Source organism: Symsagittifera roscoffensis, chromosome 3 (assembly GCF_963678635.1).
Source record: "Symsagittifera roscoffensis chromosome 3, txSymRosc1.1, whole genome shotgun sequence".
Classification (NCBI taxonomy): Eukaryota; Metazoa; Xenacoelomorpha; order Acoela; family Convolutidae; genus Symsagittifera; species Symsagittifera roscoffensis.
In genome coordinates this window covers 14,145,591-14,173,108 of record NC_087064.1, presented here as the reverse complement: position 1 = coordinate 14,173,108, position 27,518 = coordinate 14,145,591, and the positions used below count along the sequence as shown (strand labels likewise).

The following is a 27,518-nucleotide window of genomic DNA, read 5'->3' as shown; positions in this document are numbered from 1 at the left end:
CGATTGTCACTCGATTGTTCTGACTTCTCTTTTTTGACTTTCAGTTATCGCGAGAAAATCGTGCATGACAGGCTCCATTCGAGTTTTTGAAAAATTAAATTTCACTCCAAAATTAAGTGTTTTTTGCTTCTCTCAAGGTCAAACTTCCAAATATGACCGACTGGCACAAATCGTTACAACACGGAATGGTTCCTGACAAATTCCAATCACAGTTTCAATCTGTTGTTGTTTTCTCGTAGTTGTTTTCACTGCAACTATTGTTGTTCTGTTTCGCCGTTTCAGTGTGCGCGAAATATAAAAAGGTTACGTGTCGTTCACGTCGCATGACGGAAGGACCCATTTTAATTAGTTTTTTTTTTACTAAAGCGTTGGTTTCATTGTTTGTTTCCATTTCAGACTGAATGGAATTGTATGGAAGCGAAGTTCCCTTGATTCCTCCAAGTCCAAATTCAGATACCGAATGCGCAACTGAGATGGAATCGATCAAAAACGCTGATGAAAAACCAAATGATGTTAGTTTTTAGTAACAAAAGTGACTGATTTTGATCGCTAGTGTCTTAAGTGATTAATTTGCAACTTCGTTGTTTGAGCACAGGTGCTTATACGTTATTCGTTTTTGAATATTGTGTAATAAAAGGTTTGTTTCAGCCAATAATGCCAATAAAACCTACCGAAGAAATATGCGCACCAGGAGGAGCTGTAAATGAAGTACTAACTGGCTCACATTCGAGCGACTCTGAATCCGATTCCGGCAGTAGTGGCAGTAGCAGTGATGAGGACAGAGATAGCAGCAGTGGATCTTCCGGTTCATCTGAGGGCAGTAGTGAGTCATCTGAAAGTGACCAAGGCGAAAAAGCAGTTGAGCGAAGAAAACGAGAAAGACGTCATAAAGCAAAAAAGAGACATAAGTCACGGCGTCACAGGAGTCGACGTCGATCACATTCGAAGGTGAAAACAAAATCTTATATTTTGAATTTCGTATATTCAAATGTGACTATGGTAGTGTAATTCGGTCGTGTTAATTTTTTTCTTGGCGAAACATAAATAGACAGAACAATTGAAAAGCGCGCTCTTTTGAGAGTATTAAATGTCTCTTCGAGGTACCAATATTGTTCTGATTCAGTGGCATGATGATCTGTCCTGAGTCATGGCTCTCATGACTTGACATAATGACTGCAGACAACCTCTTGATTCGGTTCTAAGAGTTGAACTGAGTTACACTTGCAAGCTCCTCTTGAGCTTCGGGCGTTTTCGTCAGCTGTTATTTGGCCCACATTATTTTGGGCTGATTGGTTTGCTTCAACAGAAGCAAGCTTTTTGCCCGCTTCACTCCATGAAAGCAGTTCAAATCGTCGGGAGAGTACCGTACCCTTATCGGCTTTATTGAAAGCAACCTTTTTTGGACTACGGACTAAAGAGTCCCTTTGCAAAGGAACTTGGAATATGTGGGGAGGAGGGAGTTACAGAATATGAACTGCCTTAAAAAAGGTTGACAACAAATGGGACTCTCAGACTTTGGGCGGGCACCATGTGCCGCGTTTAACTGTTGTTTTCAGCCAATCTTAAGGTGAGTAAAAAGGTAGGTTTTGTTTTGACTTCTGACACTTGTTTTCACGGTTTATACTCCTCCTGAGCTATTTGTAATCCGAAATACGTACAAGTGATCGAACATAAAACATTTGCATCTCTTTCTTAGTTGTCTTGATGTTAGTTCCAACTCTTTTCCAGAACAGATTTTATTTAATGAAAAAAATTCAATGGAAAATGATAGTGAATGAAAACGGAGCTTGGCGAGAAATTGGGCGTTGATGGTTTCCATTCTAATTTTTTGAATATTTGTTTCCTTGTTAAAATAACATCTGCTCTGTAGTCGTATCAGTTAAACATACTTTGTTTGAGATATGGCCTGCACAATACATGACACAAAACTGCTGCAGAAAATCCTTCCCTTTTGCGTCAAATTATCACGATAATTTTTCACCTTTCAATACGACAGGAGAATTTAGGACGCAGTATTTAAAAGTTATTTTTGACTCCATTTGCTCATCAAGCTTGTCTTGCACCTAGCCTGCTGATAAAAATAATAGATTTTCAGAATGTACGTTTTTATAGTTTTCGTAACTGAAGGGGCGCTTTGATGGTAAACAGCCTAAATTACTAAATTATTCTACCAATGCTTTTGAGATCTGCTGGCCTTCTTTTTAGTTTTAGTGAGTTTATCTATCATTGCACTAGCATCATTAATTTGCATGATTGTATTGTTACTAACTGGACTCACTAACTTTAATGTTCTGCTTCTTTCTTGATGCATTGCTTCTTTCTATTTAATTCGTTCCACAGTTCTTTCGGTTTTTTGCAATTTACATATTTCTGTTCAATGAACAAATTCTTATACATATGAAAAAAAATATTCAACCTGCTGTCATAAAAAAGAGTCTCTCTTCTTATTAGGTTTAAATGAACGAAGTGATAACGCTTGCGATTAGCAAGCGGTATCAAATCGGAATGTAGACTTTTTTTGTGTTAACAATTAGTTTAACAAAGTCAGAATCAAATTTGAATTATCATGAAACTGAGCATGTCAGCTGCATGACATGCTCTATTTCACAAAAATTTAAATTTAGCTACTGGGTGGGTACTAGCAGGGTAATTTCAGAGAGAACTTGAAACTTTTTAATGTTTTTTTTTTTAAATTAGTTTTTTGTTTCGGCTCAACTGCTCTAAGATTGTCGGCCTTATTTTCACTTCGTAAGTTTTGTTCTGTTGCTAAACTGAATTTCAAATGTCTTGCTTGTCATGTTTGCCTAGAATTTCTGTTTGATATAATCAAGTATTATGAAAGTGTATTGAAATGTTTTATTTTATTTGATTTTTTGAGACGCTTTTGAATATTTTATCACTTCTGCAAAAAATGTTTCTCAAAAACCCTTCTATCGTTTTTCAAAGAAGGGGTATCCATAGAAGGAGCACCTACATTCTTGTGCGCCTTCATACTCCCCTGGTCTTTTTCTGCCTTACCATTTTGTCTACCGCCTTCGAAAAAGTCTGTCAGAATCAAATTTGAATAATCATGAAACTGAGCATGTCAGCTGCATGACATGCTCTATTTCACAAAAATTTAAATACTAGCAGGTTAAATTCTCAAGAACTAACCTACCAAATCTGAAACTTCATTGTCCGCTCAGAAGCGGCTTGCCTCAATTTTTACACAAAATTATGACCCTCGGAATTGTCAGTTTTTTTTGGTTTTTTTGACCCTTTTGAATCTTTCTCGAAAACTAAGCTCCCAAACCCGAGGTTGTGGGTTCAATGGAGATAACGGGTAGTGGGAAGCTTTCTTGCCTTATCGGCCACTCACAATTTTTCTACACAAAAAAATATGGCCCTCGGAAAAGTCAAAGTTTAGTTTTTTGACCGATTTTTGAAACTTCTTGACTTTTCTTGAGAAATACCCAATCAAACGTGCGTTTTTGGGTTCCATCGAAATTTCAGTTTGGGTGAATTTTTTCTGCATGAGCGGCTATGCCCATTTTTTAAAACAAAGCTATGATTCTCGGAAATTACAACATTCTGATTTGTTGACCGTTTTTTGGATTTTTCTCTCGATAACTACCTTGCCAAATCTGATATCATAGGTTTAATCGACGGAACAGGTTGTTTGAAAATTACCTGTATAACTTGTTACGGACATTTGCGTTCAGAACAAAAGTATGGCCTTCAAACAAGTCAAAGTTTTGAAAATTTGACGGTTTTTTGTTCTAATCGAAAATTACCGTGTCCATTCTCAATTCTCATATCAAACTCGCTCGTACATACAGTTTTAGCTGGGCCCTAGGTATACTTCATTGAGCTATACGAAACTTTTGGCTCACCTAGTTTTTCAACATATGTATTTAATGGTGGCCAGTATTTCCCCATTGTCAAGCGACCATGGTGCAAATGCGAGGAGACTCGTTATCCCTAGAGCGTAGGTTGTTGATGTAGCCTTTTTAACGACATAAGGTTCGTTCAGTTCGGTTTATGGAGGTTTCGTCTCGTCTGGTTTTCTAGTTTCTACTTGCCACGTGCAGATTCCGCTTTGTGTTTTTGATAATTCTGTCCGAAAGACAAAGGCAGATTTTGAAAAGGAAATTTTGGAGCTCGTAGACTGTTTATATTATATTAGGCATTTGGCCGTTTTCTAGCGACTAATGCTGCTTTTGACACACTTAGTTCTGGTTAAGTTTTTCATATCAGCCCAAAGACTTCTTCGATGAGTAGTGTGTTTTTGTTGTTAGATTTTGGTTTCTTCCAATTCATTTGCCAAAAAGACGGCAATTAACTAACGTTCTCCGAAAACAAACAGCCTGCTAGCGCGAAAATGTGAATGAATGAATTCTAGCTTTAAAGGGTTTTCGGTTTTTTAGATGTACCAGGAGACTAAAAGAAGTGACTATTCATGCAGTTTTCTAAAATTGGCTATCATCAAGACTTTTAAAAAATGAAATAGCGCTATAAGATGGAATATATTTTTTGTTTCCTACACAAGTAGAGACTATAACTTGGCAGGGTTATTCAGCTCAATGCAACCGCTTCTGGTATTACCGCATTTGCAGTGTTTAAGGTTAATTTGTTTATCAAAATTGCTGAACCATTGCTTTATGGTATATCAAGTTTGGGATAGCGAGATCGGCTTGAATTACGTCGTCCTTTTTTCTCAACAGTTTTATTCTTTTAATTTTTGTTGGTATTATAACGATTGAACTCCGAGAAATTTTTGCAAGTGAATCACCCTGTCTAAGCATAGTCCTTTTCTCTTATTTACCCACATTCCACACCGAATTATTTTGGTGAGCGAAGTTTTTTCTTTGGAATTCAAGGCCGTTTTTTTTGCGTCTGGGACTCCCTGGTGGTACCACTTTTGCAGCCGAAATCGGTCAGGCTGCGCTAGAACTGAATCCGGATTTAAGATTTTTTCGTTAAATCTGAAATAACATGTGGCCCGGAAGTCGAACAAAATAGGCGGTCTGCTGTCCATGTAAAAAAAACTTTCGTCTCAGCACAAAGTTTTCTCCTTGACAGAACAGCAATGCAGAATCGTTTTTTGGTCTGTTATCAGGCGGATGCATGATAAACTCACTCGTTCTTAGCTTCACAAATCGATGGAAAGCGATTGTATTATGGATTCCACTCTGCCCAAAAAGGTATAAGAATACGGTGTTGGTGATACTGCATTGTATCAACCACGCACGCTGCTTCTAGTAAGGAACAGGTTGATAAAAGACAGAAGCAAAGTGGTTGCTGAAGTACTCAGTGCCTATTCGTAAGTAAAACCTCTTTCAGCTGAGCTGTTCAGGTTTTTTGAATCTTTGGTAGGTATTTGCAAAGTTTTCTTTATGTTGCTTATCTTGTAAAACAGCAGAGCTTGTGTTACTAGTTGAATTTTTTTCCGACTGAAGTTGTATCTTTGTGTTCAATCTCAGTATCTAAGTACAGTTCAAATTTTTCAATGCCATTACTAGCATATGTTGTATCCGCTTTTTATACGGGCATTCAATTGTGCCAGGAATTTATTTAAAAAGTATGCGTGAAAGCATTAGCTATAGGATTTAAGTGCAGTGGTCGAATCTTTCGCTAGGGAGCGGCCAATTGAGTTCCGATCTCGGCGTGGAAAGTTTTATTTTTAATAGGTCGCTTTTCTGTTTATTTGCATGAATGAGCTCATTTGTTGCTTTTTTCTGTTTGTGTTTGCAAAGTGCCGCTTCGACTCTGTAATTAATTGCCTTATTTATTGAACAAGAAATCTGAAGAGAAAATGCAATTTTCGGAAAGCTCTTAAGCTGATTCTCATCTGATGTGTGATTTATGATTATGTTCAAGTCTGTTTCACGAGCTTGGCTTGATGGGGGACCAAGCTTTTTTAAGAAAAACCTTCAAAAAAAGAAAACTGGGTCCTTTTCTAGGCCAATGTAATGCAACTACAGCATAATTGGTTCACAGAAGTTAAAAGATACTAAGTGTATGGTTGAGCTTCCCTTATTAGAACAGTTATCTCATGGTTAGTCGACAAAATTTAATTAAATTCAAAAACAAAAATGGGGTGTATTCTCATGATCGAGGGGTCAAATGATGGAAAATTTTTAACCAATAAGAATCTTTTGGCGTTCCTATTGCCTGAATGACTTTTGCTCAAAACCGAAGTCATTAATAACAGAAAATGACTCATAGCAGCACAGCAGCATCGTTATTCAATTTGAGCAGATATTCATTAACTTTTTTATTTTATTTTTTAAGAGTCGATGGATTTAGTTCAGACTCTTGCATAGGTCGAAATGATTTTTTTCAGGAAACGTCTCAAAATGCTCTTATAAAAAAAGAAGTGCATTCATACTTATAAATTCACATATGAATACCCTTAGGTATATATGCACTTTTTGAGTTGAATTCAATTTCATTTGAAGTCAAAATGCACTCTATAATTATAAAAGCAAAAAAAAACGTGATCGTTTTCTAGTTTCGGAAGTGTAATTTAGTTTTTAGATTTCCCAGCGGAATAAACACCTTTCTTTAATCCAATTTTTTCAAGTTGGGTTAATTTAATCAATCAAGTGCCCAGTATAAATTGCTCTTGAAATTCAAAGGGCTTTGATATACATTTTCTTGCGTGAAATTCGAAAGTTTTTTTTTCTTTGCGTTCATTGACTCTTTTCCAACTGTCTGTTGACTGTTCATTTTTTTCTAAATTGGTTTCAGGTTTTTTTCCAATACCCGCCTTTGATTTTGCAATATTTGAAAGTTCATGTATCTTCTCATTTTCTAATCAATCAATATTGATTTGAAAGGCGTGGATTTGTTCACCTTCTTTGCGATTTGCGTAATTTCTTTGATATGTTTGATTACTCGATGCTGATTGGCTGAAAATAAATTCTCGAATTTAAATTCCCGGTTTTTTGTCCCTTCATCTTAAATTCTCGAATTTTTCCCTCCCTCCATCATCAGCAGCGCCACCAACAAAAATGTCGAAATTAATCGCAAAATCTGATTCAAGCGCACAAGAAGACTTGCCATTGCCGCCTTTGATTTTAGCGTTCTGAATTGCTAATTCTTTTCAGTCTTCTAAATGGTCGGAATGCTCAACGACTTAGCGCCGTCTTGATTTGTGCAAAAATGTTTTGAATTTTTTTTCCGCAGCTTAAAAATTTTAAAGCTTAAAACATAGTTAACTTCAAACGCGGCATTGGCAAGAAGCGACTACTTGCTCAGCTGTGCTTCCACTCTGCTCGAAAGGAAAAGCTAGCTTCAAATGCAAGAAGCGATTGCTTGCTCAGCTTTGCTTATAATCGGCTCGAGAGCAATGGTGAGCGTGAGTCAGTGTTTGCCGCTAAACTAATCTGTTTTGCTTAGAGTTTTGTTGACAAGGGAAGCTCAACCCCAGATTACGCGTATTTTTTTTTTACTTCAGTGAATCAATTATGCAGACTCAAAACAACTCAGTCCGAACGCTAACTTCCAATGCGGCATTGGCAAGTAGAATACTTTTGCTCCGCTGCGCTTACATCCGGCACGAGAGACGAGAGAAATACTGCGCGTGAATCAGTGTTTGCCGTTAAACTAGTCTGTTTTGCTAAGTAATTTGTTGACAAACCGTGAGATAATTGTCTAATTAGGGAAGCTCAACCCAAGATTACGCGCCATTTGACTTCAGTCAGTCAATTATGCGTCAATTTTTGCTACCTCCACAAAGCTGTCTCTCAAAGTCTGCTAAAAAGACTTAAATTTCACTTTTTATGCTAAAAAACCGGTCTGCTAAAAAAACCGGTCCCCTGCGTCAATTTATGGGTATCAGGGCAATAAGACGACAGCTGTTAAGACGACAACATTCGCTTTTTGGTTGGACTTAAAGACACGCAATTCTCCCTATTTTTTCCGAGAAATTTAAACTGCGTAAATGCAGACTGCTCATTTTACATGTAATAACGCTTATTTGTCGTCTTAATGGGCTGTCGTCTTATTTACCTAGCACCCAATTCAATTGTGACTCAAAGTCAGCTAAAATACCTATATTTTACTTTTTGTGCTGAAAACCGGTCCCCCCAAAAATAGAAAAGCCATGTTTCATTAAAGATGTTAGATTTATTTAACCTCTTGGAGTTCGAACTTGAATCCGAGTGCTATAATCAATTTTAATGGAGGGGTATTTTGGCTCTGAAAAGTACGTGATAGCATCTAAAATTCTGTGATAAAAGATCACTTTTTCAGAATGAAACATTTCTAAGCTTATGATGGTCTTAAGCGAATATCTTTTTTTCTCTGCAGTATATTTTCCTCAGTGATTGTGAATGTATAATTTTTAGTTGGTGCTGATTTTCACATCATATTCTTGATATAAAACGACTGCATCTTTCCATTGCCTAAATTATCTAACTAAGTTTTGTCATTTTAAGCACTTGACTGTACTGCGCCCACAACATTGCATGTGTCTGTTGGCTTCATTGGTGATTATGAAGCTCCAAATTAGAAGAAAAAACATTGCGTTGGCTAGTTCTTGCCATTTTCTCTATTTTATTCTTTAACTTCAATGTACTGTTTGCTGCACAGGAGGCGAGAAAAAGGCGGAAACACAAGCACAAACACAGGTCAAAAGGTCACCATCGAAGAGACAGCGAGAGAGACAGAGAAAGGAGACACAAAGAGAAGCGCCGAAGGAGGCGAAAGAGAGCTAAACATGGGGGCAAGAAGAGTCACAGACATTCGAGCAGACATCCGGATCATGCGTCCAGTGGCGCGAGATCAGGCCACAGAGAGCGCGAGATGTCTGCAGACAACAGAGATCATAATATCAGGTTAAAAGCGTCTTGTTCTCGTGCTTGCTTATGGGGAATTAATGCAGATTTTCTGGGATTCCACTGTGAATAATCATACACTCTTTATTTCAAAAGTTTTGCGTGCCATATTCGGCTTCAGTAAATTTGAATTTGCGTCATTAAGTTGCGGAAAAACGTAACCTTCCATATAAGCGATTGAATCCTAACAGCTGTTCAGAATTTGATTATTAAATTATTATGATTATTATTATTATTATTATTATTATTATTATTATATGACATTATCATATTATTTGATGATAAAAGTGATTACATTATTTGATTATTTATGTGGAAATGTAAATTCATTGATGTTGACAGGTCTCGTGAGCGGAACCCTAGGCCTCAAAACGGCAGAATAGACAAAAGAGAAGACCTCGTGCTCAAGTGAGTTACTTTCCCTATGATTCTCTGAAAAAGTCCGGATATTCACGAAGTCAGATAAACTTCTGGGTAAATTATATTCCTAAACGGCGTCAAATTTAGAGGCGCTATCAAGAATAAGTTGATCGAACGAGTTATTGTCGGTAAGTTTTTGAGCTTTGAGATCGCTTGTGCTTTCAGAGATCCACAAAAAGCATTGGCTGAAAGACTAGCTAAAGTGAAAAGAGACGAAAACATTTCAATTCCACCACCGTTATTGGGCGAAAGAGGAAACAGCGGAGACAGACAGGGAGAGATAAGCAAAACTGCAGCAGAGATAGCCCAGAGTTTCTTGGAAGCAACGGCCAATGCTCCAGTTAAGACCTTGACTCATCCGCCGCCTCTGATGGGCGAGAGCAGAAGAGACAGAGGAGGTCCACCGCCTAAGGGACGCAGGATGAGTCCACCGCCCCCGGAACATCGGAGAGGAAATGGACCGCAGATGCCCGGATCATCAGGTATAAACATATTTGTTATCAGGTATTTAGTAATTCAGGGCATTACAGCGTTTCGTCAAAAACAACTGAAAATTTTATACTGCGTATACCTAACAATACAATTCCAATATAATTGCTGGCAAATTTCAACTATTGTTCTCAGCAAGTTCTTGAGCTGTTTTGAGCTACGGTCAAATGGCTTATCGACACAGATTATTTGAAGAAGATAGATGTTCTAAGTTAACGTAGATAGATTTTAATACAATTTGTTGAAAAAAGTTCGGAAGATAAGCAATTTGGCATTTTTCTGCATAAGATAGAAAATCTATGGTCACAGTAATTTATGATTAGGCGGTGGGAGGAGAGATCGGGGGTCCAGCTGGAGTCGATCACCCCCAAGGGGAGGGGAAAATAGCAGAAGAGGAAGGGGACATTCAAGAGACAGAGAGATCATGCGTGATGGAAGAGGTGGCGAAGGAGGAGGTGGTAGTCGGGGCGATAGGAGGTCAACGGGGGGAAGAGACAGAGAAGAGGAGAGAGGTAGAAACAACAGGAGGAGAAGCTCATCGGCAGAGTCCAGTGATCAAGGTAGGCTAACTGTTCGAACGGTTCTGTAGCAAGACTTTCCTTTAGCAAGCGTTATCAAGCGATTAGCAAGCGTTATCGGCTCAACTTGAAAATCTTCCCTCCACTAGCGGCTACGCCTAAGCTTTTTTTAGACGTAAAGTTATGTCCCTTGGAATAGTCATTTTTTTAAAAATCTTTTTGACCGTTTTTTTTCGGGTTAACAACTAATTTAACAAAATCACGTGAATTACTAGACTGCATTCACGTGCACTCTCTCCACTCACGTGCTGTCAAGCTCAATCTCCGGCAAACCTGGCACAGAGGTAACAAGTACCTAATAACTAGCTACTGTAGGGTAGTTTTATGGGGACTTGAAACTTTTGAAAGTTTTTTTTTAAACAGTTTTTTTTGAAAGTTTTTTTTTCGGCTCAACTGGTGTCTGCTCAAAGATTGTCGGCCTTGTTTCCGCATCGTAAGTTTTGTTCAGTTACTAATTTGAATTTCAAAAGTCTTGATAAGCGTGTTTGCCTAGAATTCTTGTTTGATAAATACAGGTATTATGAAAGTCATGGGATTCGTTTTTTATTGACTCTTTGAAAAATTTTATCGATTTTCATAAAAGGGTATCCACAGAAAGACCGCCCACATTATTGTGTGCCTTTATACTCCGCTGGTTTCTTTTTGCTTCACACCTTAGTCTACACTACAGCCTTCGAAATCTGTAGGGGAATGTTTGACCCATTATTTTGATTTTTTATCTTTTAAATTTTCTCATAAACTAACTTATCAAATCTGAAAGTTTAATTTCAATAAATAGAACGGACTTGAAAATCTTCCCTTCACTAGTGGCTTCGCCTAACCTTTTTTAGACATAAAGTTATGTCCCTCGGAATAGTCAAATTTTTGATCTTTTTGACCATTTTTTTAGTCTTTTCCATTTTTTCTCTTAAACTAACCTCCTAAACATGAGGTTATCGGTTCAGTTGAGATAACGGGTAGAGGGAAGCTCCCCATGCATTAGCGGCCTCTCACAATTTTTTACAAAAAAATTATCTTCCTCGGAAAAGTCAATTTTTTGAGCGTTTTTTGAATGAATTTCACCGGAAAATACCCTCCCATATCTGAGATAGAACTCAAAGAACTGGTTGTATTAAGCGCCTTTGAGTATGCTACTGCACCAAAATTTTTTTGACCTAAAAGTTATGGCCATCGGAAAAGTCAAAGTTTGATTTTTTGGCCATCTTTTGGAATTTTTTGACTTTTCTCAAACTACCCTGCCAAACCTGGGTTTTTGGATTCAATCGAAATTTTACTTTGGATGAGTTTCTTATGCATAATCGGCTACGCCCATTTAAAAAAAAACGAAGCTATGCTTCTCGGAAATGTCAACTTTCTGATTTATTGACCGTTTTTTGGACTTTTCTCGATAACTGTCCTGCCAAATCTGCTATCATAGGTTTAATCGACACAACATATTGTTGAAAGCTTACGTGTATAATTTACTACACCCAGATTTTTAGAAATAAATATGGTCTCTAACTAGTGAAGGTTTTGGAACTTTCACCGCTCTTTGGAAGTTTTTTTCTTAAAAACAACCCTATCAACATCTAAGAAAAATTTCAATCGAAAGAAGCAGTTGCGCGATTTTTTCTGCAAAAGTGGTTATTCCTTTGTAAGAGAAGTTATGACTTTGCGAAAATTCCAAACCCCCAAAAGTTTTCACTCTGCTCAATTATTTTAGTAGAGAAACAACTAAGGTTTTGGGCAAAGTCCAATTTTTGAAACTACGCATGTCCAGCATCAGTATAGCAAATTTAAAAAACATCAAAGTCGCACCCCCTGCTGTAGCTGGGCCCTAGGTATCATTCATCGACAAAAAATAAAATTTTGGTTCACCTACTTTTTAAAACATTTTGCATGCTTTTTTTTGGAATTATACTTTCATGATTGTGTTGTATTAAACGTGGTGCGAAGCTCCGCTTCGCCTCTGTATTATTATGATTATTTTCTACTTTTTTGTGCTAATTCTAGTATTTAGTCGTTAAATATTAATTTTTTCTCCGCTTATGTTCAGTTTTTGTGTTAACCCAGAAGCCTATGGCAGATTCAGACCGGGTAGGGACTACAGCAGAGGAGGGCGTGGCAAGGGTGGTGGAGGCGGAGGGAGAAGAAATAGGGAGAGGGAGAGGGAGGAATGGAAAGAGAGACAGCAGAAGAAGGATGATATGAACAGAGATAGGGTGAGTGAAAACTGTAAAATATAAATATAAAACATTTATATTCACAATTAGTTTGACCACCAACCATGCTTCTCTAACTTAACGACGGTGAATTCCCATAGGTTCCAATAATCATAGGTTCCAAAATGAAAAATCAGTCGCATAAGTTCCAAAATTTATCTTGTTGAATTCTGATTGGTTGAAATTTGAGCCAACAAATTTATGGATTGATTGTTTACTGTTCAACCAGCATAAACTCAAGCTGTAGAATAGTGACCGCCGCAGCCGCGCCAACGTGTTGCGAGCTTGCCACCAAAGGGTAGGACTGTATACGAAATTTAGAGAAGGTTATCGCCGCGACGCGCGCGTAGTGCGCCCACCGGCGACCTTAAACCGAGACTCGGCTAATTTAGTCTTTTGACCAAATGAAAAGATTTGGACCTTATGCGACTGCTTTTTTATTTTGGAACCTATGGGACTGGTTTTTTATTTTGGAACCTATGAATACGCACCCTTAACGACAAAACAGCATTTCTATCAGCTTAGTGAAGACTTTTTATATGTTGTGATGATTTGTTGTCACGCTAAAAATTTGATTATGGTGATTTGACTTTTGATTTCTTCAAGTTCAGTTCATTTTTTTGTTAAAAGTAGGGCAAACTCCACTATCGAACAGAAAAAGTCAAAAAGCCACGAAAAATGTGATCGACTTTAATTCCGAAAGTGGGTTTTAATTTTCAGTTTTCTCAGCTAAATAACAAAATGACCTATTGATCCAATTTTCTCTGATATGTTCCGTTCATGAAAAAATTTTTTAAAATTAAAAGTCGATGAACGTAGCTGAGAATTTTACTCGTAGTGATGAAATTATGTTTTTTATATGAAAGTCTTAAAATTTGTCCAGGCTCAAATTAAAATTTTCACGGTTTGACTTATGATTTCTTATTAAGTTCAGTTCATTTACTTTGTTAAAAGGAAGGAAAACTCCACTATCGAACAGCGTATAAGCATCATTAAAAACTTTTTCGACTTCCTATTTCGCAAATATAATTTAATAACCAGATTTTTTTTCTCAGCAAAAAACTGTACATATAGATCCAGTTTTGTTTTATCTTTAAATTTTATCTTGAAATTTTCGATCATACGTTTTTCTAGAAAATCAAACAGGTTTTTTTTTATATTTCCGGAGTTGAGATTTTCGCAAGAAGCACGGCAGTATTTTTTATTATGTTTACTTGCGTTCATTCATTTTTTTTCCAAATGTCAGTTGGCTAAGTTTTCGTTTTTTCAAGTTTCATTTATTAATCAAAGATTGTTGAAATTCAAAGAGCTATAATGTGGTTTATGTTTTGATCCATATATCTTTTGATAATTTCTGAAATTGAGTATTCAATTTTTGCCAGAAAACGTTTTTTTAATTTCAAATCATACTCAAAAAACAAGATCCGTAAGGTGCAAAGACAACCGCGTTACCACTGAACTAAGTGAGAAAGAGCCTGGAAGTTAAGGATAAAAAATGAAGCAAGTTCAATTCTTACACTTACAAAATTTTGCTTCTCAATTGAGATACTTGCGTTAGCAAGTGTAAACACATATTTAGCAGTTGAACATAATTCAAATACTTACTTTCAAGCACATTGAGTCTTCTTAAAGAACCTTGTAAATGGTACTACGTTGAAACGTAGCCAGCAAAGTTGGAAACGAGTCAATAAACGCAGTGAAACAAGAAAAATTGGACATAATTTTTCTTGTTTCCTTCAGTTTATTGACTCTTTTCCAACTTTCTTGGCTGGGTTTCAACATAAAATCATTTTACAAGGTTCTTTATGAAGACTCAATGTGCTTGAAAGTGCTCAATGTATTTGAATTATGTTCAACTGCTAAATATGTGTTTACACTTCCGAACGCAAGTGTCTTGTAGTAGGGAAGTAGAATTTTGTAAGTAGAATCTGTTAGAATTTGAACTTGCTTTATTTTTGAACCCCAACTTTCAGGTTCTTTTCCTTTTAATTCAGTGGAAACTCGGTTGTCTTTGCACTTACGGATCTTGTTTTTTCAGTATGTATGAAATTAAAAAAACGTTTTGTGGCAAAAATTGATTCTTTGTCTGCTGATGTTTTGTCGGTCTAGTTTCCACATCACCAATTTGTTTGTTGCAAGCAATTTTCCTTCTATTTGCAAGTATTGTCGATTTACTTGTTTAGTTAATAAATTTATAAACTGTATGATTTCTGTATGATTTCTTTTGTGCCTTTTTTTGCTTGAAAGATTTATTCAAGCAAAGTAGTTGGTGTTTATGTTTTGTTGGGTTTTTCAGCTTATTTTGTGTCCTTTAAAGGGCACAAATTGATTAATTTTTATAAAAAATAGTTCAGGTCAGTTTGTGTAACAGTTCAAATTTTTTAAACTTGATCGCTCCATTTTTTTGAAGACAATAATTTTTTATAGCATCTTTTTTGTTTTCGTCTCTATGGGCATCTAACTACCTATTGTTGCTATGGCTCTTCGGTAAATACTAAAAGCGTTTTCAATTCTGATGGTTGTATTTTTCTGCTATTTTTGTGAATTTGGAGCCTGGAAGTTTTCTAAGAAATTTTTTTCGACTTAATTTTCTATTCGCTAGCTTGCAATGCTACGCTTGCGTTATATCGCAAGTGATGAGACGCCCAGCTTTGTCTATGTTGAAAGTGGGATATCATGAATATCGATGGTGATGGGGTGGGTAAAGATGAAAGAGCCGTAAGAGTTTCAAGAAATTAAGTGGTCCTGAAAAACACCAGTTCGACAACATTGCGTGATTTCTGCAATATTCGTGATCAGAAGGTTTTTCATTAAAAAGAGATATGTGGTTAAACGCTTTACACAGGATTTTTTGTTCACTTACCCCTAACAGCAGAGCCAACGAACGCATTTGGGACGCACGCGCACTCGCTGGTCTTAAGCCATCATACCCGTTTTTTTTTTAAATTCCTTGAGCTTGTTCTTTCTTTGGTTTCAGCCTTTTCTTATTGTACCATGTTGTAAAACTTCCATGGCATCCTCAGAGGAGGGCAGATGCTTTTGAGACAGCAGACACCCAATTGAGTCTTTGCAGTAGTAACCCATGAAAAAATCTCAGAAGGGTTCAGTTTTTAAGATGCAAACTTAACCAAAAATGAAGAATATCAAACTGTTTTTCTCTTTTTTTCACAAGCAAAGCTTGTGTGATAGCTTGAACTCTTTTTTTCCAACCTAAGTCGCAATTATTAGTGTTCATGTTGAAAGTGTTCATTTTGAACAATAACCAGCTATTAAGTACAGCCAATGCTAAGGATATTAACACAGGTTATTATATAACAAATAGCACTTTAGCTTCAAGGTATCATGGATCTGTAGCTTAGAGGTAGGGAAGGAGACCCGCAACAAAATAAGAGGGTTCAAACCTGGGTAGGGTCGGATGTTTTTATTCAACTTTTTTGTATACTAGTTAAAATGCATCCGCTCTATAAATTGAGGCATGTTAGTTGGTAAATGTCTTTTTTTTTTAAATTGACTGCTAATGCGTCATAATTGGCGTGCGTCACTTAAGAAACTTTGTAGACTCAAAGTTTTACTCATTCAGTTTTTCCCAGTAGCGTTATTGGTCATATTTTTGCTTGTATAAGAGTAGATAGTTTAAGTAATGAGGTCATCTCAGATCCACATCAATTACGTACAATTTAAAAAAAACTGCTTTCTTCAAGTTCTGAATTTTTAATTAGAGCAATTTATGTTCTTGCAGCAGATTGAGAAGCTTAGGTCCTTCTCCTCGACTTGAGAATTTTTGCATTTTATTTTGGCAAGAAGTAATTTCAGGAGACTTTTCGTTGTTCATTTAGTATATATACATATAGCAGTTTTTTTTTTACATTAAATTCAAATAATATTCTCGAATGCTCACTCGTATGCAATTTGGCTCAGGATCGAATTAGCAATTTTGATAAATCTCTAGCATATAGCTCATGAACAGTCAAAATTCTTTTTTTGTCTAATGAAGCCGCAACACTTGCCTGATTTTTTAAGAGAAAATTAGTACAATTTTTCCTCTGTAGATGAACAATGACTAAAAGGGAATTGTAGCGTACACAACCATATATCTGGATACCGTAATCAATATTAGATCCAAAGTTTGACTAATCGTAAGGTAGTTAAGTTTTGAATCCAAAATTTTTCCCAGATATTAGTTTTTTTTTCGTGAATTTCATTTCTACCAAATAACTGGATTGCTAGAAGAGCTTTTGTTTTATCATTATTTTTTTTTCGTTTTTTAACCTAACTTATTTGCAGTTAACCGCAATATATAAAACGAAACAGCAGAGAGCCCTTTTATATTAGCTTTTATTTTAACATCTTCATTTTTGGTGTTTGTTTTAGGTCAAAAGAGAGACGGGGATAGCTGTTCCAGAATACTACAAAGCATCTGCGATAAATCCTGAACACTTCGCTGAGCAGGAGCGGAAGCGCAAGCTGCTATGGGGAAATAAAACCAAAGACAAAGACACTGGAGTGTCAGCTTCTAAAACAGCATCTATTTGGGAAGCGACTTCTTTTCAGGACGACACGAGTAATCAGAAGTTTCGAAGGTCATTAAGCCAAAACTATAATAAGAAATCGTTTGAAAAATTGGAACTTTTGTCGCACTAGGCGTAACTTTTTTTGCGATTGAGGTCCTCTAAACCAGCTGGCCTATCAGTTCTTAACAGCGCTTTCAAAGAATGGAAATTTGAAGACCCGTTTTTTGGAAATTAATTTTCTCGGAAAACTGGTTTCTGGATCTTCGTCACCCAGCCTAGTTCCTCAATAATGCTTTGACCTTCACGCTGTGATTTTGAAATTATGGCGAGGGGTTTTATAATTTGATGGGGTCTGCTTTAATGTGAAAGTGACTGGTTTCTTAAGTTTTTGATAGTTATTTTTGAATTTAGACTACTTGTCAGCAAGACCGATAATTGTTTGGATATTTAATGCGAACTGTTTTTTTAATGCTGGTTACGAAATACGTGCAATTAAAATACCAACAAGACCGATAATTGTTTGGATATTTAATACGAACTGATTTTAATACTGATTACAAAATACATTCAATTGAAATGAATATTTTAGACTAATGGGAATCAAAGAAGGAGAGAGTGATGGTGCGTCTAAAGCAGAAGGAGGTTCGGCCAGTGGCAACAACGGCACCTCCAGTGGCCCCGGAGAAGCGAGCAAACTGGCACAGAAGCAGGACGAACTGTTCCGCAAACTTGACCAGCAATACGCAGTTGCCAGACTACAGACACATACGCAGAGAGGAACTGGGTTAGGTTTTAACTCATAGCACAGAAGATGCACTGAATTCCAATTAGGGAAATAAATCCCAGCGAGAATAGCCAATCGGATTGAAGAGATGCGTTTTTATTTCCATATATGGACAAAATGACAAGCGCCTACGTGAGTAGTAGCTGAGCCAATAAGAATTGAGGAATGACAAAAAGAGTTGGCCAAGTGAAGTAGTGTCGATATTTGTGCAATCGAATAAGCTATGGTGCGAAAAAATGTCAAAATAATCTATATAACTTTTCTGCAAAATAATGGTGATATGCCACAAATGCTGCTGTATTCCTTAAAGTTTCATTTAATTTTTTCCAATTATCTTGATATTTTCCTCAATGTTACTTCAGACTTCACATTTGTTTCAATTCTTTAAAATCTTATAGTTGCCTTTTAGAATAAAATTTTGGTCATATTTCAGAATTTAATAATAATTGTCTCAATTAGTTTTTGAACCTTCTAAGCTACAATAGGAGCAGTATTGAAGATAACTAATTTACGGTAGAATCTGTATGAAGTCATGTTTTGAAAGGCCCATTATAGAAAACGAAGGGTGTAAAGAAATCGAAATGAAATTTCGCTTGTCTTGATTTTGTTATATATGTCACGATTGTTTTTGGTTAACATGATCCCATCTTTTGTTAAAAAGAAGGAAGCTTCTTTGTCGAACAGTAAAACTGTAAATGTGACGAAAAGCGTGAATGATTTCAATCATTTTTTTTCCGGTTTTTTGTGTTTTTATACTTTTTCAAACGTCAGTCGTCTGTATTTTCATTTTTTGATTCCAAACTTTTGAAGCTGTACCTCGAATGTTCTGGTGGTTCAGTGCCGTAGAATATAAAAGGCCCTAGGTCGATGTTCGGATTTCGAAAATATCTAAGAAGCTTCAGAATTAACTGAACAAAGACCTTTCGATAAAAACTGATCTGAATAGTTTGATTTCAGGCTGGTTACTTGCAGGTTAATTCTGCTAGCCTTGAACCAGTGACGAATTAAGGGGGAAGAGGCAGACGCCCACCCCCCCCCCCCCTACCTCAGAGATTCGATCGCCTCGCCAGGGATTCGATCTCCTCCCCCCTTTGGTATTATTTTATTACATCCATTTTTGGCGACTAACCCTAAAATTTTTGAAAAGCGCCCTTGGCGCCAATTTATATTAATTTTGAAGGGAGCGCACTTCTGGTAAAAAAAAAGCCCAAAAATGGTATTTTTCACAAATTTACCAGCGGAGCGCTCAGAAAATTAATTGGTCGGCCTACAAAAGGTAGACAAAATTTTCCGTTTTGTTTTGTTTTCCACTGAAAACTAAAATTTGTTAAAGTTCAAATTTCATTTTCCCTGTTTGATTTCTGATTTGTTTTTAAGTTCGCTTCATTTCCTCCCTTAAAAGGAAGGCAAACTGCACGATTGAAGAGCAAAAGTGCGAATTGCAAATGTCACGAAAATCATGATCAACTTGTAGTTTCCAAAGTAGATTTAAATTCTTAGGTTTGCCAGTTGAAGAAAATTCTCAGTTTGTTAAAAGTTAAGACTATTTATAGAAAGATTTTTCTCTAACGTGAATAACTTCTAGTTTCAAAAATGAACTTTAGCTTTCTGAATTCTTCGCGGATTAAATAAATTACCGATTGATTCAGTTTTCTCTAAGTGGATAACATGCAGAAAACTTGCAAATGATAAAAAAGTTTTTGAAATTGAAAGACATGTTAAAGTGCTATATTTTATTCTTCGAAATTCGAATATTGAAAAGCGTTTAGAGGCAGCAGACACTCAATTGAGCCTTTGCAGTAGTAACCCATGAACAAATCTTAAAAGGTTTCAGTTTAAAGATGCAAATTTAACCAAAAATGAAGAATATCAAACTGTTTTTCTCCTCTTTTTTCACAAGCAAAGCTTGTGTGATAGTATGAACTATCCTTTTTTCCAACCTAAGTCGCAAATATTAGTGTTCATTTTGATCATTAACCAGCTATTAAGTACATCCAATTCTAAGACAGATTATTAAGGATATTAAGACAGATTATTATATTACAAATAGCTCTTTAGCTTCAAGGTATCATGGATCTGTAGCGTAAAGGTAGGGAAGGAGACAAAATAAGAGGATTCGAACCTGGGCAGGTTAAGATGTTTTCATTCTACTTTTTCGTTCATCTACGTTCATGCATACTACTTAAAATGCATCCGCTCAATAAATTGAGGCATGTTAGTTGGTAAATGTTTTTTTTTTTCAAATTGACTGCTAATGCCTCATAATTGGCGTGCGTCACTTAAGAAACTTTGTAGACTCTAAGTTTTACTCTTTCATTTTTCCCCAGTAGCGTTATCGGTCATGTTTTTGCTTGTGTATTCGAAGTGCAACTTCGCCTGTGTGAAATGGTGGAATTTAATATTTCAGAATTTGGTATGCGTTTGAGTATTTGAGAAGTTTTGCTGCGTGATGCAATAGCTGAGTTTGTTCTGAAAACGGAAATAAAACTCCTTCAAGATGATAATTCCGCAGTACGACTTGTCGCAGAGTAGTTCCTCTGTTTGTGTGAAAGTGCGTGCCCCTTATTCGAACTTCACAGAAGCGGATTGGGATACTGAAGGTGGAGTGTTTCTATTCCACTGTCAGCCATACTTTCTCAGGCTAGACTTCGGGACTGATTTCGACCAGATTGGATCCAAGTCTAGGTACAAGTAGTAGAGATGGATCCCGGAATTAATAAAATCTTAAAAGAAAGAGGCATGATAAATGATACATCAAAATTAAATTGTGCATCAAAGTTCGTTCCAAATATGAAATGGTGAATATAAAGTCAACAAACCGTACTAGATGAACGTACTTCTGACTCCTATATAGGTGGCGATGAATTTTTTTTTTGATTTTTTTTTTAGGAAAAGTCTTCAAATTTATTGAGACTGATTTTTTTTCGCGGTTTGACTGCACTTTTTTTCTAAGTACAGTTCTTTTCCTTAGTTAAAAGGAAGATAAACTCCACTGTCGAACAGCAAAAGTGTAATGGCCATGTAAAACGTGATCCATTAGTTTCGAAAGTGGAATTTAATTTTCAGATTTCCCAGCGAATTTTTTTTAATTGATCTAGTGTTCTCAAATTGGTTTCATTAAAAAAAGTGTCAAAGTGTTTTAAGCTATCCATTTTTTAATTTCGAAAATGCATTTTTTTCAAAAAAAACAATTCATTTTTTTTTTCTGGTTACTTGCGTTCATTGACACTTTTCCAACTGTCTTTTGGCTATGTTTTACTTTTCTAAGGATCAGTTTTGACGATCAGATCAAAATTCTGATAGTCAAAAATGAGAGATGTAAATAACGCTCTAAAAGTTTTAAAACTTTTAAAATTTCGATATTTCCCAAAAGCGAACCATCTAAAATATTTGAATCTTATCCAGCTATGACGTGGACCTTGGCGTGTACTCGTTCTCTCTAGCTAAAACATTTCCCGGAACAGAATACAAACTACAAGTACCGGATACGTCTGGTGCTGGCCCAGAAAATTTACCAAACAGCTTGAAAAAGGAAAATGCAGGCAACAGACTGTCCAAAAAAGAAGATTTGATCTTTGAGAAAGCGTGCGTTGAGCTAGAAGGAGATTCAATCAGTTCAGATGAAACGTCTTCAGAATCTGATGAAGATCAAAACAACGCGGATGCGTCTTTGAAGTGTCAGGCTGGATATGGATTCGGAAATAGTAAGTTGAAAAGTGCACAGAACCCTAACTGGCCAGATGGATTCATCGTTTGCGCAATATACTCGAGAATCTTTATGATGTTGCTACTACCGTATCGCGCCGTAACACCTTTGTAATGAATTAAGAAAATTGAAGCACGCTAATAATTTACAGTAAATGATCGATAATTCTAACGGTAATTTGCATTATCTTTTTATTATGTCAGTTACGGGAAGTTTTGTGCGTTAATTAGAGACAACTTCATGTTTTTCCAGCTCTCACTGGGAAACTTGACTCAATAGACGAAGTGGCATCGGGTGTGTTCGAATTGTCTCCTCTTTTGCTACCAGAGCATCGAACTCTAAGGAGACGAGAAATAGAAAATGTCCGAATAGCAGATAATGCCAATCATCTCCGAAAAAGCTTTTTGGACGGTAAGAAGCATAGTCATGTAGATTTCCTCAATCCAGATTTTTTTCTCCGAAAACGAAATTTTTCAAATCAGATATCAGGCTCATTAATCATTAGTGAATATCTAAAAATACGATTATAACGATTTTACAATATTTCAGCCACTGAAAGTTTTGACTTCCTTACTAAAATTTTTCAAATCGGTCTGTCTCGACACTGGGACAACTTATGGTTTTTAAAATTGATTTTCGAATCACGACTAAAAGGGACTTTATATGATATATCACTCAGCCATTCTGATGAATATTTGTGACACCTGATTTTGCGTGAAAAAAAATATTGAAAAAAGAAAAAATCTAAAACTCACAATGGTCGGAACAAATAGTAGCTTTGGGGGTTCTTCAGTTGATGGGGTTCTCCAATTTTGACTCTGTCAAATTTTGGAGGATGTTAACTTGATCCTATATTTCTCTGAAATGCTAATGGAGTAGTCTTAAAGTTCCATTATGAAAGAGTACAGTACCATGTATCGTCAAGAGGGCCATTGTTCAGTGATGCAAACGCTAAAATGAGACTGCTAACTTGGTCACCCTTTCACTTTCAGTGGTTCCGGCAAGACTGCTTGCTGCTGCAGCCCTTCTGATTCCCTCGAGATGTGGACACTAAAAATCGCTGTTTGGTCCTGTCAATTTTCTCAATTTTTCCCAGTTCGTGATCAATTCGCTCAGAGACGTCAGAAACTATCATAAGTCCTCTTAGGCAAATAAGGCATAAATTCTAGCTATTTAAGAGACTAAGTACCGAATAGAATGTTTTTGAAGCTAGTGGTGCAATTCCATAGGTACTATGATTGATAAATTTTTGTTGCAGCCACTTAAAAATTGATATCTGCCGATCCGAACATCAATTCTTTTTTATTTGCCATCGGCTCTAGTTCCTCCTTACTGTCTCGAGCCGTGCTTTCGCGAGAAAATCAATGTCATCCAATTTGCCGTAGTCAGTCCCACCTTGAGGAAGTGCATGACACTGTGGTCTTCCTCTAGTGACCGAAGTGGGATTCAAATACGCGGTCTTCGCATTGAAAGCGACGTATCGTACCTACTAGGCCGGTCGGTGCTAGGTAAATAAGGCGACAGGACATTTAGACAACCTGGCATTAAGACGACAAATGAGAGTTAAAACATGTAAATTTAACAGTTCGTATTAAAGTGAACTATATTTCGGACCAAGTTAACATAAGCTCCCACCCCCACCCCAATATTAATTGATCCTATATTTCTCAGAAATGCTGATGGAGAATTTTTGGGGCGTCGTCTTAAAGTCCAGCCAAAAGCGGTTGTCATCTTAACAGCTGTCGTCTTATTTGCCGGGCACCTGGCCGCTCATTCTTCATGTCTTCCCCATTTTATGTCACCACAAATGGTAATTAGCTGTGGTCTTTTTTTCCCCGCAATCAAAAGAAAGATATTCAAAATTACGGGCTGCGGGTTCGGTGGGCCAGTTATTTTTCATCTCCATATCGTCAAGGGTTATCTCTTGGTCGATATGACGAGGTTTTTTTCTTGCCGACAATTACTGGTTTTTAATACTGGTTGGTTTGGATGTTTTTGCTACTCCTCAGTAATTGGGTATTATTTTATTGCTAAGAAGAAGTGCGGAACGCGGCTGATATGCTGGGCGAGGACCCTTTGGAGAAGCAGTGTCTCGGAATTTCTCTTGAATTGGATAAAATTCAGCTGACAAGAGAGCACAAAGACATTTTGAAGGACTTCCGATTCAGGTAAGTTCTTTTTGTCTTTTGAGTATCATAGCGAGTTATTAAGTTATTTCAAGCAGTGATTTTTCTATTCGTTCAGGAAGCTGTTGTTGGAAGGTAGTCAGTCTAAACTGTGCTATATTACCCTGCTTGAAATTTTGCTCGGCTGGGCTTACGACAGGCGAGTCTCCGGAGGCGAAAGACACTCGGAGTCCTGCTGGAACATTGTCCGTCTCAGTCCCACAATCTCTTGTCTTCTGCCTCATAATGAAAGTTTATCTTCAGTACCGTCTTTGACACAGTGTTGTGAGGCATTTGCTCAGAGGGTGATACTGTATCCGCTTTGCAGAAGTTTGACAGTTGCTAATGCATGTATACAGGTAAACAAAATAGCTCAAACGTTATCAAAGTTCTTGGTTTTCTATTTCAGTTCAAGGCCTTGATTTTAAACAAACAGCATAAATGAAACCAACGATACCTAATACAGTGTTGATTAAGAGTAATGAACGCAGTGAATACTTTTGTAGGTCTTGAGGGTTTTTGTAGGTCTTGACAAAAGACAAAAAATTCTTTCAATTTGTTCACGCTTAATTGTGATTTTTCGCGGTTTGGCTTGTTATTTTTTTTCAATTTTAGTCCAATTTCATGGTTAACAGGAAAGCAAAATCCACTATTGAACAACAAGTGTGTAAATGTCACAAAAATTGTGATCGATTTCTACTTTCGAACGTGGAGTTTAATTATCAAATTTTCCAGCGAATTATCCAGTTTTTCTCAAATTCAGTTAATTTTATGAAAAAATTGTCAACCATAAAATGTTCTACAAATTCAAAGCGTTTTAAGGCCATCTGTTTTTCTTTCAAATTGGAAAGTTGAGATTCTTGCGAAAAAAAACAAGTTAGTTTTTTGTTGTTTCCTTGCGTTGATCACTCTTTTTCAATTGTCAGTCGGCTATGTATTAAATTATCCGCACAAAACAAAGAAAACTCGCATTTTTCTCAAATTGTGTTTAGTTTTAGAAAAAAAAATGTTGAAGGCAAATCTTGCTTAGAGTTTATACAAATAATATGGTGAAAGTATGTTTTTGCTAAGTTCGGGCACAAAATTTCATCCCAAAACGATCACTTGACTTTTTAGCCAACCAAAATTTAAGCCAGAACTACCAGATCAAAGTATATCAAAGTGAGCCTCTTGTGTAGCACAACTAAGTTTAAGATTGATATAGGTGACCAAAAATCGATGTAAAACGTTCTAAATTTTTTTTTTGCGAGAACAAGTTTCTAGTAATCGGTAATTAGACTTTTTTTGCGTAAACAACTTTTACAAGAAATTGAATTTGGTTTATTATTGAACCTGAACAGGTTCCTCACCACTTGGCTGAGAGGTAACGCGGTTGCCTTTGCACTCTAATGTTGAATTCAATCGAATTAACAGGTTTTGTGAAGCACCCCTGTATATTGACCATTCTCTTTGCCAATTCTTTGTTTTTCAAAAAAAATTATTGTACTCGGTACTTTGAAACATTTTGATTTTTCTCATTAAGTTTCTTCCCAAATCGGAGTGTCTTTGGTTCAAATTACAGGTTGCATTAATCTTTTTGCAAAAGGGGCTACGCACAATTTTTTTTCACCTAGTCTTTTTTTTTGGCTGGATTTGTTGACAGTTTTTTGTAAACCTTATGACTTCTCGATAACTATCCTGCAAATTCTGATATCAAGGCCTTCATCGAAAGAAAAGGTTATGTTAGAATAGGGTGTCGCCCTTGTTTTGAGAGGAAAATAGTTGTGGCTTTCGTATTTGTTTTTTTTAAAGGCTTATGGCCTTCGAAAAAGTCGAATATGATTTTTTGGTGACGTTTTCTTGGATGCGTTTGATTTTCCTTAAAAACTACCCTACCGAAGCTGAAATCGAGAATTCAGTCCAAGCAACTAGTTTCGAAAAATTTTCGTGCAGGAATGGTGATTCCTTATATTTTTGTAAGATAAATCTTATGTTTTTGAGAATATTCCATTATCTCAAACCATTTCATTTCTACTTATATTAGTAGGGAAACAACTAGGGCTCTGGACTAAGTCCAATTTTGGAAATAACGCATTTCATCACGCATCAGTACAACAAATTCAAAAATTTCAAATACGTACAATCGCCTCTGTAAAAATGGTATTCATAAAGTAAAAATGAAATTTTTTGGCAATCAACCGAAAATTTTTTTTCGTACGTCAACAAAGTTGAGAAGATAATATCCTTCTTTGAATATTCCTTCTTAAACTTAGGTTCACTTTGGTATAATTCTGTGAGCAGTTGATCTGGTGGTTCTGGCGTATCTTTTGATGGGCCAAAAAACAAAAAGTTTGAGAGTTAACTCATTTTGAGAGATGAAGAGTTTTTAGGGTCAGCTCAAGTTATTTTCGATTAGTCCTTTCGTATACAAAAACGAGTCGAGTCTACTTTAGCATTTGATAGTCCTCAATCTCATCATCAAAGAATCAAATAAAAGTGTTCAGTATGGGGCAGAACGCCATAGGACAAAATGTTATGTTGGCATAGGAAAATTTACCATGTATGGCAAGTTATTAGTGGAAAAGTTGGCATGGGGCCATTTGCAGTGGGGCAAATAGTCTTGAAATCTTTAAATTAGCACTGTGTTTCCCTAACACGTGAATGATGAAGTAGAAAACAACTGTTTCATTTTAAGCAATTTTGATTAGATTTCGAAAAGTTCAATGTGCCAAATAAACTGCTTCCGGGTCCAGCGATAGTCAGCTGAAAAAAAACATACGGACTATCGTAAATTGTTCAGCGCTAATAAAATAGCTGAGTTTCAAACATGCAAGAAATAAACTCATCGAAGTAAAAAAAAATGTAAGTTTTTGTATTATGCAGACCTTTTAGGACGTCTCTCAACTTCTTCTGAACTCCAACTACTCTGACTCGACTCTATTACCATCTCCTTCGACTGTCAATCACGAGGCATTGCTATCTATAATTTTGGACGTGTACACATGTATGGGCAGTAATAGCGGTGAGGCCTGGTATCTTATTAATGAACTGTTCATGCGTCCATGTATCTCTTGGCTACACGTCAATGCCGACCAAAGAGTTCTGCGTGCGATAGGGGAAGATCTAAAACACATCAAAGTTAACGCAGATATGTTGCCCATGTATGATATGGTGATGTCAGTTAACGGGACAGGTGCTGAAGAATCAGAACAGATGTTGATGCAGGGTCTCAAAAGTCTGGGGCTTCAAGAAGTACAAGAATGTGACGATAGGAATGAATCACCTGAAAAGAAAATGCTACTGTGTCGCGTGAAGGAAACAAGTTCGGATAGCGATGATGACTAAGTTTTTTTTAGTCTATCTTGACTAGCACTGTGGACGAAGATTTGTTTTTGTTTCAATTTCGTTATTTGTTGAAGTAATTTTTGAAGCTTCTTTTTTGATTCAGTCTGAATATATTGAATTAATTGCTCTCCTTTTAGTTGAAATTAGGGTTAGTTATTGGTCATTATCATAATCATTGCGGTTGATTATACACCTATTGCTGGTACGCAAGTTTTTTTGAAATATGGTTGTGATTGTCCACATCCTGTTACGTTGTGATTGTCCACATCCTGTTACAAGCACTTTCTAAACGAGCTCATTTTTTTCCCGGTTTTTAGCTCTTGTTGTTCTGTGTGCTTACATCCGATATCTTTGCTCTAAGTTAAGCTAATTTTCAAATTTTTCATCTCCGCTCTATGAAGCGAGTTCAATTTTTTCATCGATTTCATGTAAATCTCTGCTCAAGTTAATCAATACTTTCTAGGGGAGGGTATGGATGTGGCCAAGGGTCTCCTGTCAATCTGAAGGACGTTAGTTGA

At 36.5% G+C, this 27,518-nt stretch overlaps 2 protein-coding genes across 3 annotated transcripts; both read left to right on the top strand.

Moving 5' to 3' along the window:
• Positions 1 to 400: 400 nt before the first annotated feature.
• LOC134842942 (arginine/serine-rich coiled-coil protein 2-like) lies at positions 401 to 18,231 on the top strand. Its single transcript, XM_063859473.1, has 9 exons — positions 401 to 512; positions 649 to 948; positions 8,578 to 8,822; positions 9,165 to 9,230; positions 9,408 to 9,724; positions 10,055 to 10,291; positions 12,362 to 12,510; positions 16,882 to 17,090; positions 17,611 to 18,231. The coding sequence occupies exons 1-9, from the start codon at positions 402 to 404 to the stop codon at positions 17,822 to 17,824; spliced, it is 1,848 nt and encodes a 615-aa protein (XP_063715543.1). The 5' UTR covers position 401; the 3' UTR covers positions 17,825 to 18,231.
• Positions 18,232 to 20,216: 1,985 nt separating this feature from the next.
• On the top strand, positions 20,217 to 27,090 carry LOC134842491 (protein SHQ1 homolog). 2 transcript variants are annotated; one of them, XM_063858857.1, is made up of 6 exons: positions 20,217 to 20,490; positions 21,211 to 21,509; positions 21,764 to 21,922; positions 23,550 to 23,679; positions 23,756 to 24,035; positions 26,548 to 27,090. In XM_063858857.1, exons 1-6 carry the CDS (start codon positions 20,303 to 20,305, stop codon positions 26,998 to 27,000), a joined length of 1,509 nt encoding a protein of 502 aa, XP_063714927.1. In that variant the 5' UTR covers positions 20,217 to 20,302; the 3' UTR covers positions 27,001 to 27,090. The 2 variants fall into 2 exon arrangements, with proteins under 2 accessions (XP_063714927.1, XP_063714926.1); XM_063858856.1 differs by having other exon boundaries at positions 23,547 to 23,679.
• Positions 27,091 to 27,518: the final 428 nt, after the last annotated feature.

Coding starts and splice junctions, on each gene's coding strand:
- LOC134842942 (XM_063859473.1), top strand. CDS start 402: ATGGAATTGTATGGAAGCGAAGTTCCCTTGATTCCTCCAAGTCCAAAT. Junction 9,231..9,407: donor AGAGAAGACCTCGTGCTCAA/GTGAGTTACTTT, acceptor TTGTGCTTTCAG/AGATCCACAAAAAGCATTGG. Junction 10,292..12,361: donor GGCAGAGTCCAGTGATCAAG/GTAGGCTAACTG, acceptor GTGTTAACCCAG/AAGCCTATGGCAGATTCAGA.
- LOC134842491 (XM_063858856.1), top strand. CDS start 20,303: ATGATAATTCCGCAGTACGACTTGTCGCAGAGTAGTTCCTCTGTTTGT. Junction 23,680..23,755: donor TTGAAGGACTTCCGATTCAG/GTAAGTTCTTTT, acceptor CTATTCGTTCAG/GAAGCTGTTGTTGGAAGGTA. Junction 24,036..26,547: donor TTGCTAATGCATGTATACAG/GTAAACAAAATA, acceptor CAGACCTTTTAG/GACGTCTCTCAACTTCTTCT.